The sequence below is a fragment of the Bos indicus genome, chromosome 3 (genome assembly GCF_029378745.1).
Source record: "Bos indicus isolate NIAB-ARS_2022 breed Sahiwal x Tharparkar chromosome 3, NIAB-ARS_B.indTharparkar_mat_pri_1.0, whole genome shotgun sequence".
NCBI classification, from domain to species: domain Eukaryota; kingdom Metazoa; phylum Chordata; class Mammalia; order Artiodactyla; family Bovidae; genus Bos; species Bos indicus.
Genome location: NC_091762.1, coordinates 15,409,116 through 15,423,900, shown reverse-complemented (window position 1 = coordinate 15,423,900; position 14,785 = coordinate 15,409,116). Strand labels below are relative to the sequence as shown.

Below are 14,785 nucleotides of genomic sequence, written 5' to 3'. Positions count from 1 at the left end.
TTTACTTTGCAGTGCATCCAAAAACAGGATGGAACAACAAATGGATAAATACATGATAAATCAGGCAAATATCAATGACAAAACCTAGGTGATGGGATTTTTTTTGTGTGATGGGATATTTTGCGATCAGTTTCTTCAAATTTCTGTATGCTGAAAAATTTGGTAACAAAGTATCAGGAAAAAATAAGCCATATATATATATATATATGTATTTGAAAGAGTTTGAAAGGGTATATGCTAAACTAGTATGTTTCTGGGAAGGGGAACTTTATCTTTCAATTCACATCTTTCTACATTAGGAATTTTTATGAGTATGTACTGTTTCTAACAACAATCAAATAAATGTAATTTTTTAGCAAGTCAAAATTGGCTCTCAGAAGACAGGACAAATCCCTTGATGTAAAGGGTTAACTCTTAGTGTATTTTCTGTAGAGAAGAGGTTGTTCAAGTATGAAGGAGCAGAGTATAAGTTCTGAACATTTAAAAATAATACTTTTCTCTTTCTAGAAAGAAAGGCATCCATTATTCATGTCAGCTTTTTTTTTTTTTTTTTGGCCACATAGCACGCTGGGGTCTTAGTTCCCCAATGAGGGATCAAACCCATGCCCTCTACAGTGGAAGCATAGGGTCTTAACAGCCAGGGAAGTCTCATATTTCAACTAACTTTAAAAACACAATTTTCCCCACTGTCCAACATTTTGAGCTTTCCTAGAAACAGCTCCACAGATGTTATATGTTGCCTTTCTTTATTATTTGTATTTCTCTTTGATCCCTGGGTTGGAAAGATCCTTTGGAGAAGACAAAGGCTATCCACTCCAGTATTCTGACCTAGAGAATTCTATGGACTGTACAGTCCATGGGGTTGCAAGGAGTTGGATATGACCGAGCGACTTTCACCTTGACTTTTCTCTAATCCATATACTAAGAGTTGGGGAAAAAAATGATGAGACAGTCTTTACTTTCCTCTAATATGTCTGAAACCAGAGCCAGGTAATTCATTTTTAATATGTGAGACTCACCTAAAAAGATCCTTGTCAAATTCTGCTGGAGAGGATACCTGAGAAGAACATATTGAGGAGTTCCTCATTTGAAAAAAATACTGTTTTAGCTAATCCTCATTTTTAAAATGGAAAAAAAAATTACTTTCACCTGAAAATTAGATGAAATCATATCTTTTGTGGATTTTTCTTATTGTATACTTGAACCTTGAGATCTCAAATCCTGCCACTGAATATTAGAAAAGGAGCAAAGAAATTCTTTACTTTTTCCCTTTGAAATAAAACTCATTTTGTGGGCCAAAAAAGTCATTTTAAGGAAGAGACGACAGGAGATTGTGTTGACCTTGAAATCTAAAAGGGAAAGGTCCATGATGATTTCTTTTATAAAACCAATTCTAATATGAAAAAGATATGAACAATAGGAGGAAGAATATTTCACAAAAGCATTCTATTGTTAATCAAGTAGCTAGGCAAACGAGGAAACCAAAGGAGAGGGAGTTATTCAATAAAAAGGAGAGAGGTAATAATGGCTCTACCTCTTTTCAAGATACCTTAAAATCTGACAAAAACTTGGCCTTTTTTGTCCCCTAAATAAGGTGACTGACCTTCAGAAAAAGTTCAGCTCATTTATATATAATCTGAGTATTAGGTTATAATATTGCTCTATAAATAGATTAGAATTACTCATTTTTCCTTTGTTATTCTATGAAAATGATCCCAATGCCATCCAAAGAAAAGTTGCAGTGGTAGTGTTTGTTTGAGTGAAATGTGTGCCCAAGGGTTTATAAACAATGATAAAAGATACAAGATGAAACTGTTTAAATTTCACTAAGCAAAATATGATAAGGATTCAAGTTTTTGGTTTTATCAGCCTGAGGAAAAACAGGTGAGATTCAGAAAGACAGGAATATTGTGATTTCTGTCTCCCCTTTGGAAGAATGTCAGCTCCACAGAGGCAAGGATCTTTACTATTTTGTTTATTGATGTATCACAAGCATCTAGAAAACTGCCTGATCAAAGAGCAAGTCTTAAATTTTTGAATGAAATGAAAAGATATATTCCATGGCTTAAGTTTTGAGATATCCACTAATTGTTTCCTTTTAAGGAATATCTACTAAGCAATATTATCATCTTTCCTCAGTTTTTTGAATTCTCTTCTTCCTAAACACAATCTTTTTTTTTTTTTTTGGCTTGGTTCATTAATTAATATTCCTCTAGTTTCATTTGAGATATAATTTAGATGCTATGCTAAGTTACTTCAGTCGTGTCCGACTCTGTGCGACCCCATAGACGGCAGCCCACCAGGCTCCCCCGTCCCTGGGATTCTCCAGGCAAGACACTGGAATGGGCTGCCATTTCCTTTTCCAATGCATGGAAGTGAAAAGTGAAAGTGAAGTCGCTCAGTTGGATCCGACTCATAGCAACCCCATGGACTTCAGCCCACCAGGCTCCTCCGTCCATGGGATTTTCCAGGCAAGAGTACTGGAGTAGGGTGCCATTGCCATATCACTGTAAAAGTTTAAGGTGTATAGCATAATGGTTTGAGTATGTATGTTGTGAAATGACTACAACCATACCTTTAGTTAGCATCATCATCTCTTACAAAGACAGTAAACAGAGAAAGAAAAAAAAAGGAAAACATTTTTTCCTTGCAATGAGAACTCAGGATTTAGTCTCTTAACAATTTCATATGTACAACAGTGTTAACTATGGTTATCATGTTGTTGATTATATCCCTAGTTCCTAAGTATCTTGTAACTAGGAGTTTGTACCTTTTGACCACTTACTCCCACTCCTCTTCTCACAACCCTTCAACTCTGGTAACCACACATATTGTCATCCCCTTTTCTATCACTCACACACACACACACACACACACACACACTTTTAGATTCCATATAAAAGTGAGATCAAACAGTATTTGTCTGACTTATTTCACTTAGCACAATGCCCTCAAGGTCCACCATGTTGTTGCAAACTGCAAGGTTTCCTCATTTTTACGGCTGAATAATATCCCACTGTGTTTATGTGTGCACATGCATGTATTATACTTTGATATACATACAACAACTCTTTTATCCATTCCTGCTTTGATGGACACTTAGGCTGTTTTCATATCTTGGCTGTTGTAAATAATGCTGCTATGAACATGTGTGTGCATGCATCTTTCCGAGTTACTGTTTTCATTTTCTTTGGATATATTCCCAGACGTGAAACTGCTGGATCACACGGCAGTTCTATTTTTAATTTTTTTTTTTTTTGCTGCACTAGTTGGAAGGCAGGATCTTAGTTCCCTGACCAGGGATAGAACCTGTGTTCCCTGCAGTGGAAGCATGGATTCTTACCCAATGGATTGTCAGGAAAGTCTTTCAATTCAAAAGAAGAAGGAAAGAAAGCCTATTGTAAATGCCCATATTTTTGCTGACTGGATTCTTTCTGCCTTACTGATGTTCCAAGGTTGTTTCTTTCTTTCCATTTACAGAACCTCCTTTACTCATAGGTTAAGTTTGCTGGCAACAAACTGTCTTAGTTAACCTTCACCTAAGAAGCCTTTGCTCCTCTCAATTCTTGGAGGGATATTTTCAATGGGTATAGGATTTTGGTTTGACAGTTTTTCTTTAGGTACTTGAAAAATGTGCCATTTACATGAATTCAGATGAGAAACCCACTGTCATTTGATCTGATTTATACCTATGCATACAGAGTCATTTCTCTCATTATTTTAAAACTGTTTTGTCTTTAGCATGCTGAAGTTTGATAAACATGTCTTGGCCTGGATTTCTTTGGCATATACTCTGTTTGGGGTTTGCTCATCTTCTTGAATCAGAAGGTTTATGTCTTCTGCCAAATTTGGGAAGCTTTCAAGCCATTTATTTACTCAAGCACTTTTTCATCTCTATCTTCTTTCTTATCTCCTCCCAGGACACCAAGAATATAAATATAAGCTCTTTTGTTATGGTCCCACAGCCTATCTCTCCTAATGTCTACTTTTTCTTTTGTTCATACTGGGTAATATTACATCATCTAGTTCACTGATTGTTCCCTGTGTATCTTTCATTTTGTTGCTGACTCTATCCCTGAGCATTGTACTTCAGCTACTGCCTATTTTTATTCTAAAATTTCTACTTGTTTTTCCTTTCATTTCTTTGTCAAGGCTCTATCTTTTTGTTTTAAGTAAGTTTATAATTGTTTGTTAAAGTGTTTTTTACAAATTATAACTACTGTAAAATCTTTGTCAGATTATTCTATTTTCTTGGTATTGGCATACATTGATGCCTTTAAAAATTCAGTTTGCAATCTCCCTGGTTCTTGGAATGCCATGATTTTCAATTCAAACCTAGACCTGGGATTTTATATGGCACGTGTCTCAGAACTAAATTTTTGTTATTGCCCAACAGTATTACATTGTGTGGCTACATCACATATTGCTTATGTGAGTGGCATGCAGAACCTCAGTTCACAGACCAGGGATGGAACCTGAGTCCCCTGTAGTAGAAGCACAGAGTCCCAACCACTGGACTGCCAGCGAGGTCTCTGGACATATATCTTCAATTTTTTGGGTACATACCTAAGCAACAGAATTGCTAGGTCTTATATTAAATCTGTCATTAACTTGATTAATTATTAAAATGTTTTCCAAAGAGGTTATACCATTTCATGTTCTCACAGCAATGTATGAGGGTTCCAGTCTCTTCACATTCTCATAAATCTTTTAATTAAAGCCATTTCAGTGAGTGTGAAGTGGTATCTTATTATGATTTTCAATTCCATTTTCCTAATGACTAATGATGTTGATCATCTTTTCATATGCTTATTGACCAATTCTATCTTTTTTGGGGGGGAATATCAATTCAAATAATTTATTCACTTAAAAATTGTATTGTTTGTCTTTTTATTATTGAGTTGTAACAGTTCTTTATATACATGGGATTTTGGATACAAGCCTCTTATTTGAAAATGTTTCTCCCTTTTTGTGGGTTGCTTTAGTTTCTTGGTGGTGTTCTTTGAAGTACAAAATTTTAAATATTAATGTAGTCTAATTTGTCTTTTTTTCCCTTTTATTGTACATGACTTTGGTGTCAGACATTTAAGAAAATTATTACCTAATGCAAGGTCACAAAAATTTACTCCTATGTTTTATAATTTTAGCTCTTGTATTTAGGTTGATGATCCAATTTGAGTTATTTTATCCTTTCGTATGGGTATATCCAGCTATCATAGAAACCATGTGCTGAAAACATCATGCTTGCCTCATTGAACTCACTGTAGAACTGTTATAAAAAACGAATTGACTAAATCAGTTCAGTTCAGTTCAGTCGCTCAGTCATGTCTGACTTTTTGAGACCCCATGAATTGTAGCATGCCAGGCCTCCCTGTCCATCACCAACTCCTGGAGTTCACTCAAACTCACATCCATCGAGTCGCTGATGCCATCCAGCCATCTCATCCTCTGTCGTCCCCTTCTCCTCCTGCCCCCAATCCCTCCCAGCATCAGAGTCTTTTCCAATGAGTCAACTCTTCTCATAAGGTGGCCAAAGTACTGGAGCTTCAGCTTTAGCATCATTCCCTCCAAAGAACACCCAGGGCTGATCTCCTTCAGAATGGACTGGTTGGATCTCCTTGCAGTCCAAGGGACTCTCAAGAGTCTTCTCCAACACCACAGTTATGTAAAGGTAAAATATATATTTTGTTAAATGAGTACTTATTATAAAAAGTAAAATTTCTTTGAAATTCATTTCTCTGAGGAGATAAGGAAACCTGATTTCATTAAAAATTAAAAAAAATATTATTTTCCACTTACTCCACTGATGACAGGATGCATTACTATTTTACTTGTTTTACTATTCTAGTCACATGACTAATATGGCAAAGGCAGAGCTGGATGTAGGCCTGGCTGACTCAAAGCCACACTCTTTGTTTACATGATGCTGGGAGTGGCCTGTTCCAACAGCTGGCAGGCCTCACTCTGTACCCCAATCACAGATTATCTGAACAACAAATTAACACTGTCCACAAAAAGAAATCAGTCTTGTGACAGCCTGATGTTAAATCTTGTTTCACAGGAAAAAAGCCCACTACTGAGTTAGGTTTTTCCATTATTTACTTAATTTATAGACTACTGAGTACAGATTAGTCTTAGCGAGAGACTAAAGTGGGGATTTAAGAGTCAAAATCTTTATTTAAATTAAGGGATTTCCATTCTGGACCTCTTAAACACTATTCATGCCAGATATCTGACATAAATATTGGCCTATCCATCATTCATCTCATCTCCCTTGGAGTTAACTGACTCTATCATCCACCTGAAAAGTTAGAACTTCTTCCCAAAATGTGAGTTATCAATTAGCCAACTTCCCATCCAGAGGAAAACCAGTGAGACCAAAATGGTCATTTTTTTTTAATATGGAATTTTTAAAGTTACCTCTTATTTTCAAAGCCTGTTTATCACTAGCAGAATCTAGGAAACAGCTAAATCTGTTGAGAATCTTCTTCCACTGTCATGATTTCACTACTAAAAGCAAAAGTCTCTTTCAAAAGAACTTTGGTAGTAAGCCCAGAGTATGGAACTTACTCTTACCTTTCTTAAGTAAACAATAGTACAGTTATCTGCTGCTGCTGCTAAGTCGCTTCAGTCGTGTCCGACTCTGTGCGACCCCATAGACGGCAGCCCACCAGGCTCCTGCGTCCCTGGGATTCTCCAGGCAAGAATTCTGGAGTGGGTTGCCATTTCCTTCTCCAGTTATCTAGCTGAGAATTAAATCTTGTAATGTTGTGTGTGCTGTGCTCAGTCACTCAGTCGTGTCTGATTCTTTGTGATCCCATGGACTCCTCTGTCTACGGCATTTTCCAGGCAAGAATGCTGGAGGGGGTAGCCATTTTCTACTCCAGAGAACTTTCCTGATCCAGGCGCCGGAAAGGTGGAAAGGTATGCTTGTAACGCTATGTTATAGTTAAACTGTTCTCTAGCCACCCAATACAGAATAACTGAAGCAAACTAATCTTTATTGCATAACTTGTCTATCCTTGCTGCTTTAAATACACTGCTGGTGCTGGGCCTTCTGGGGAGAAAAAAGGAACTAAATAATCATAACACAGAGAAGAGCACCACAGTCAAGAGAGTCACTGGTGAAGAGGATACTAAAAGTACAGGATCAACATCTTACTACACAAGTAAGTTGTTCTTGAAAAAAAAAATTCTCTTCTTACATTCAATAACTTATTCTGATTTCTCCTTCTTTTCTTTCATTTGTATATTCAATATTACTAACCTTCTATTAGGCACCAAGCACTGGAAAATCAAAGGAGAAAAAGAAAGACAAATGATCTTATACTCCTGAAGCTTATAATCTAGTGAAGGAGACAGATTAGTAAACGAGAAAATAAATACAGCAATTAAAGATGATAGAAAAATAAACAGGGTGCTGTGATACAGAACTGATATAGAGTGAAGAATGCTATTTGGTAGGACAATCAGGAAAATAATTTTAAAGAAAATAATATTTAAGCTGGTACTGACATTTAGCCTGTACTCATAGGATGAGAAGAAATCCACTGTGGGAAGATCTTTTTGGGTAAAGGTAATAATAAGCAAAATTATCTTTTGGCTATAAACAGCTTGGAATGGCCTAGAATCTGAAAGAAGACCAGCATGACATAATACAGTGAATAAAGGAAATCTGGAAACAGCAGAGGCAGATTAATGAGGTAGTCAGGAACCAGATCATTCCCAAGTGTTGGGATAAGGAGTTAATAGTTTAATGGTGAGTCACTGAAAGGTTTTAAATATGATTTAAATTATAAAATGACTTTTCCTTTTACTGTGTAGAGAGTGGATTGGAAAAGAATAAGAATGAAAGTAGACAGATCTGTTAGAAGGCTACTGCAATGGCCCAAGCAAAAGATAATAGTGGCATGGACCTGAATAACAGCAATGGGATTTGAAGAGAAGCAGGATATATTCAAGGAGAAAAATAACAAAACTTGGAGATGGAATGGATGAGGAGTGGAAAGAATGAAAGAAATCCAGGATGACTTACAGGTATACTTTACTTATCTGATAAGATTCTGGAAGGTATTATTATCGGAATGCTAAACAAAGACTTAACATTTGCTCCAAAAATAAACAGAACAAGAAAACCTTGATCAATTTTCAAGAATATAAGTGATCAAAAAAGCAGTGGGTCTTCCCCCTTTGATTATTACATATCCACAAATCATCTCCCTTTGAACACAGAAAACATTAGAAACTGAAGTAATGAAATAGTTGGGTTTTCCTAGAGGACTCACTTAGAGAATCAAATGTTACAGATAGAGTGTTGTTTATTGACACTTTAGTGAATAAGATTTACATTATTTTGACCCCTAGAAAGCAAAAGAGTTTGAAAAATTCTTCAGAGTGACTACAAATTAAATGGTAAAGACTTGACCTCCTGGAGATACAGAAACAATGAGAACACAAAGACATTAATTACATTTCACGTAAACTCAAGAAATACCATTTCTTTTCAGCAATATATTGTATATACTGAGTACTCACCAACATGAATGGGGGCTGGGAATAATCCATATTCATGTTCTCCTGGAGTGTATTCCAGCTTCTCTTTCTTTAATTGGATCAATCGGCTCTTTGGGCTGTGATTAGAAAAGAATGGAAAATAGTCAAAGGCAAGAGAATTTCCTCTTGTAAAATACAGAAAAAAAATCACTCTATCAAGCATTTGTTTTAGTGGTAATCATTTGTAGAAACATTAAATCACACTGAATTAGTTGCACAGCTGCAACTAACAGAGGGTTGTAGGTCAACCATACTCAATTTAAGAAAATGCAATACTGGGCTTCCCTGGTGGCTCAATGGTAAAAAATTCACAGGAGACATGGTTTGATCCCTGATCCAGGAAGATCCCACATGCCGTGAAGCAACTAAGCCCATATGCTACAACTGCTGAGCCTGCACTCTAAAGCCTAGGGACCTAAACTACAGGGCCCACACACCAGAACTACTGAGGCCTGCATGTCCCATGCTCTGTGCTCCGTGAAAGAGAAGCCACTGCAATGAGAAGCCTGTGCACTGGGACAAGAGTAGTCCCTACTTGTTGCAACTAGAGAAAAGCCCTCCCAGCAATGAAAACCCAGCACAGCCAAAGATAAATAATAAAATTTAAACGAGAGAGAGGGGAAAAAAAAAAAAGAGAATGCAATGCTATTTTGAGTTAAAAATCACCTTTATAAATATAATAAAGAATGCACTTGGCTTCACAGTAATTTATGCAAAAATACTTACACAGTAATTTATGCAAAAATACTTAGTTAACAAAATGTTGTTGTTGTCACTGTTCAGTCACTAAGTCATGTCTGACTCTGAGACCCCATGAACTGCAGCATGCCAGTTCTCCCTGTCTTTCACCATCTCCTGGAGTTTGCCTAAGTTCATGTCCACTGAATTTCATAAAGCAGCAAAAATTCCAAATTCACATTTTAGAGTGATAATTTTTAAAAGTCTATCTACAAAACAAATGTATTTTCTTTTTCTATAATTTTGAACCCAAACTAGTCATTTCATGTGACTCTCCTAATTAGGGACAAAGAAAATAAGCAGTAACAAATGGTTTATGTGCAAGAAACTATTCTGTGTGACTTGTTCTACATGCCAAAATTAGATGATTTATATACATACCTGGTTGGTAAATAAAATTGTGTGGGGGGAGAAGTATTTGTTTTAACAGTGACTTAAATCTTAATGTATACTTTTTGTTGCAAGAGTTACTAAGTACTTTCATATATTTTTAAAATCTAAATTTTTGGAATTGCCTTATAGTAATTATATATAAGAAAGAGCCTCATTAGCATTCTCCAACAGTTCTGCAGAAGGAACCTAAATTTCAGATATGATCATAATGACTGCTGTATATTTGCTTAATGGTTTATAAAGTACTTTCAGATATTATCATTTATGTCAATCCCGTAAAGTAAGCAAGAAATGTTTGACAGATTTGAAGTGATGCTCTACAAAGCTGATTTGCTGACTAACTAGTAAAGAGATTCAAGATGAAAACCTCAGTTTCTTGCTAAATTCCTATTCAATTCCTATTCTTATTATTTTATTCTATCATGTTTCATCATCTTTTTTTTTTTCCCCATCATCTTTTACTTCTTCCACTCATCTTACTGGGTCGGTGTTCCTAATGTTTGTTGTGAGATAAAAATCTCAAGCAGATATATAAAAAGGAAAGGAAGAAAAGAAGGGAGAAAAAAGAAAATGAGATAAAGAAGGGGGCCACATTCAGTCGACTCTGATTTTATTTCAGCTTAAAGTTCTAGTAAATAAGGCAAGGTGAATATATTTCTTTCATGAATTATGACATACTACCTTTCTCCAAACAAGTCTAGTCTATTGTATCTTGTAACAACTAGGTATGTGAATATACACATTTTGCAGATGAGAAAACTGAGGTCCAAAAATTAAGGTATTTGAAGAACCCAAAGTTCTTATTAGAAGACTGGTTCTTTCTAGTGAATCTCTCATTTGTTTATTCAACAATTACTGAACACTCATTAAGTCCAGGCCTTGTTCCAAGTGCTGAGAAACAGTGGGGAATAAGACAGTTTACCTGGGTAGGCATACAAAAAGGAAACAAGAAAAACTAATAAAACTAGAAAAAAAAACCACAACAGAATATAATAAATGCTAGGCAAATAATTAAAATGTGATGAACAGCAAGGTATTTGGGAAGGCTTTTCTGAGGAAGTAACATTAAGCTAAAATGTAAATGTTACTCACACTCAGGAGAGGATCTGGAAAATAAGAGGAAAATCAGGCAGAGGAAATGGCTGGAATAAGACGAAAGTTTAAATGAGATTGGAGAATTAGAAAAAATAAAAGGAGACTGAAGCAGTCCGGGTGAAGTTAGAAACTAGGTCATACGAAGTTTAAAGGCAGTGGTAAAAAGTTTGGGAAACAGTTACAAAGAAGGAAAGGAAAGATACTAGACTGTTCTACTTACATCTAAAGATCACTTTTCTCATTTTAAACAATGATCCAGAAAGTGATTTGTGACCAGAAATATGAATTTTTTAACCAACCAAAACCTGTATTTCTTTACTATCAAAGTCAAAAAGATCAGGAAAACAACCGTGTCTAGAAACCAAGCAGTCTGTATGAAATAAAATTTGGTTTACACTTTATTAAAGATTTAACCAAACTAATTAAACAGATAACATAAAAGCTTTCATTTAGCTAACACAGGAATGGAAGCAAAACTAGTATCTTACCCTGGTGCTAAAAGGGTAAGCAAGCATACAAGGGGCAGTAGTGGTGAAAGAGTATACTTGGCACCCTGAAGTTAACAAACAAAACCACACGCACACACACCCTCAGGGTCACCTTCAATGTTTTACTCCTTCAAATAAATGCAACCCTGAATGGGAAAAAAAAAAAAGTGATACTGTTAGTGGATCAGTTGTGTACGACTCTTTGTGACCCCATGGACCGTAGCCAGCTAGGCTCCTGTCCAGGCAAGAACACTGGAGTGGGTAGCCACTCCCTTCTCCAGGGAATCTTCCCAACCCAGCGACAGAACGTGGGTCTCCTGTACTGCAGGTGGATTCTTTACCATCTGAGCCACCAGGAAGATGGTAAACCCTGAATACATCCCATCAATTACAGTCTCCCTAAAAGAATCAAATTAATTCCCTGATTTTGCAATGCTGATACCTAAGATGAATGACATCATCATAGATAAGATAATCATGTGAGAAACTGTTTTCCTAGTTCTTAGTCAAGTCTGATTTTAGTTCTAATTTAGACATAACCATTTGTTTCCCTGTTGGTTATAACATGGAAGGTGCTCTGTTTTAAATATCTGCTCCATGATATTAACAGAGAGAATTTAGTCGTTTCTGTCCATTTGTCTTAGAGATTCTGAACATTCCTGCCATTTTCTGTGGTACTCATTTGTGTGCCACTATCAGTTTAAAGTAATGCTCAAAATTCTCCAAGCCAGGCTTCAACAGTATGTGAACCGTGAACTTCCAGATGTTCAAGCTGGTTTCACAAAAGGCAGAGGAACTAGAGATCAAATTGCCAACATCCACTGGATTATCGAAAAAGCAAGAGTTCCAAAAAAATGTCTATTTCTGCTTTATTGACTACGCCAAAGCCTTTGACTGTGTGGATCACAACAAACTGTGGAAAATTCTTCAAGAGATGGGAATACCAGACCACCTGACCCACCTCCTGAAAAATCTGTATGCAGGTCAAGAAGCAGCAGTTAGAACTGGACATGGAACAACAGACTGGTTCCAAATAGTGAAAGGAGTACGTCAAGGCTGTATACTGTCACCGTGCTTATTTAACTTATATGCAGAGTACATCGTGAGAAATGCTGGGCTGGATGAAGCACAAGCTGGAATCAAGACTGCTGGGAGAAATATCAATAACCTCAGATATGCAGATAACATCACCCTTATGGTAGAAAGTGAAGAGGAGCTGAAGAGCCTCTTGATGAAAGTCAAAGAGGAGTGAAAAAGTTGGCTTAAAGCTCAACATTCAAAAAACTAAGATCATGGCATCCAGTCCTATCGCTTCATGGCAAATAGATGGGGAAACAGTGGAAACAGTGGCTGACTTTATTTTTTTGGGCTCCAAAATCACTGTAGATGGTGACTGCAGCCATGAAATTAAAATATGCTTGTTCCTTGGAAGAAAAGTTATGACCAACCTAGACAGCATATTAAAAAGCAGAGACATTACTTTGCCAACAAAGGTCCATCTAGTCAAAGCTGTTTTTCCCAGTAGTCATGTATGGATGTGAGAGTTGGATCACCGAAGAATTGATGCTTTTGAACTGTGGTGTTGGAGAAGACTCTTGAGAGTCCCTTGGACTGCAAGGAGATCCAACCGGTCCATCCTAAAGGAGATCAGTCCTGAATATTCATTGGAAGGACTGATGCTGAAGTAGAAACTCTAATACTTTGGCCCCCTGATGGGAAGAATTGACTCATTTGAAAAGACCCTGATGCTGGAAAAGATTGAGGGCAGAAAGGGAAGGGGACGACAGAGAATGAGATGGTTAGATGGCATCAATGACTCAATGGACATGAGTCTGAGTAAACTCTGGGAGTTGGTGATAGACAGGGTGGCCTGGCATGCTTCAGTCCATGGGGCTGCAAAAAGTCGGACATAACTGAGCAACTGAACTGAACTGAACCCAAGAGCTCTGACCGAGATACACAATGAGATTGTTATTTTCATGCCTGCTAGTGTAATATCCTATGGATACTGGGATCAATGAGAGATTTCTCACTAATCAAGGAGAAATTTCCACATTCAAATCTTATCATTTAAGAAATACATTTCATAAGGCTACAACTGCACAGACAGTGATCCTCTGACGTAACCTGGCAAAGGAAACTGAAAACCTTCTGGAAAAGATTCTAGATCCCATTAAGAACATTCATGGTTCACAGGAGGCGGTCAAAATGTCAACATTAATAGAAGTTTGGAAGACATAGCCAACCCTTATGGATGACTCTGAGGGGTTCAAGACTTCATTGTAGGTAGTGTACTACAGATGTGGTGGAAAGAGCAAGAGAACTAGAATTAGAAGGGGGACCTGAAGGTGTGACTGAACTGCAGTCTTACACGATTTTCACAGATGAGGAGTTGCTTCTCACAGATGAGAAAAGAAAAGTGGCTTCTTGAGATGGAATCTACTCCTGGTGAATATGCTGTGAAGATTTTGCTGAAATTAGAGTATTACATAAACTTAGTTACTAAGGCAGTGGCAGGATTTGAGAGGATTGACTCCTATTTCGAAAGAAGTTCTGTGGGTAAAATGTCATTGCATGAAAAAAAAAAAAGTGTAGTTCATGCTGCAGAGAAATCACTCGTAAAAGGAACAAAGATGTAGCAAACTGCACTGCTGCTTTGTCTTCAGAAATTGCCTCAACTGCTCCAAACTACAGCCACCACCCTGATCAGTCAGCAGCTGTCAACATAAAGGCAAGACTCTGACAGCAAAAAGATAACAACCTGTTGAAGATTCAGATGATGGTTGGATTTTTTTGACAATATAATACTTTTATTCAGGTATGTACATTTAAAAAAGACATAATGCTATTGCACACTTAACAGACTACATTATAGTGCAAACATAACTTTTATAAGCACTGGGAAAAAAGGCCTCCGTGTGACTCCCTTTACTGCAATATTCACTTCATTGCAGTGGTTTGGAACCAAACCTGCAGGATCTCTGTGATATGCCTGTATGTATAATGTAAAGTGCTTTTTAGGCTCCTCTTCAGAAAAAGAACCTATTTTCCTTTTAATGTGGGAAAAACCCAGTGCTTCCCTACTGTTTCTTTCCAGTGTACCTCCTTTTACACAGAACATGACTGCTGACACCTCTGGTCATCATATGTGTGGAAGTTTTTCACCACACCAACAAATTCTCTTTACACCAGCTCGGTGTCCTAAAACTAACTTAATTCTAACACCATCCACCTGGAGACACTATTAAATCCCACAGATTAAGGACTCAGTCCCAAAAGACTGCCTTCACTCAATTTCAGATGTCACCTGAAAACAGTAAGTTTCCAGGTTACCCACAAGTTATGTCCTACAAACTGGAGGTCCCCATTACCTCTTCTCTCAGGTCTGATTCGCGACAGCCCTAGCCTCTCTGGGCGTATCACTGTCCTTGTACTTTCAATTGCTCAGCAACCTGGAAGCTCTCTGAACTCCATACTATTAGGATTTTATGGAGGCTTTATTTTTTTTTTTCCCTTTC

The 14,785-nt window shown here is 37.1% G+C and overlaps 1 protein-coding gene across 9 annotated transcripts in view; it reads right to left on the bottom strand.

The window, feature by feature from the left end:
- The window catches only part of ASH1L (ASH1 like histone lysine methyltransferase), a 207,940-nt gene that overhangs the window by 48,712 nt on the left and 144,443 nt on the right, over positions 1–14,785 (bottom strand). For all 9 annotated transcript variants that reach the window (XM_070779558.1, XM_019953617.2, XM_070779564.1 and 6 more), the window contains one exon: positions 8,536–8,630. In XM_070779558.1, coding sequence (XP_070635659.1) covers positions 8,536–8,630 — 95 coding nt within the window. The remainder of the gene's footprint in view (positions 1–8,535; positions 8,631–14,785) is intronic.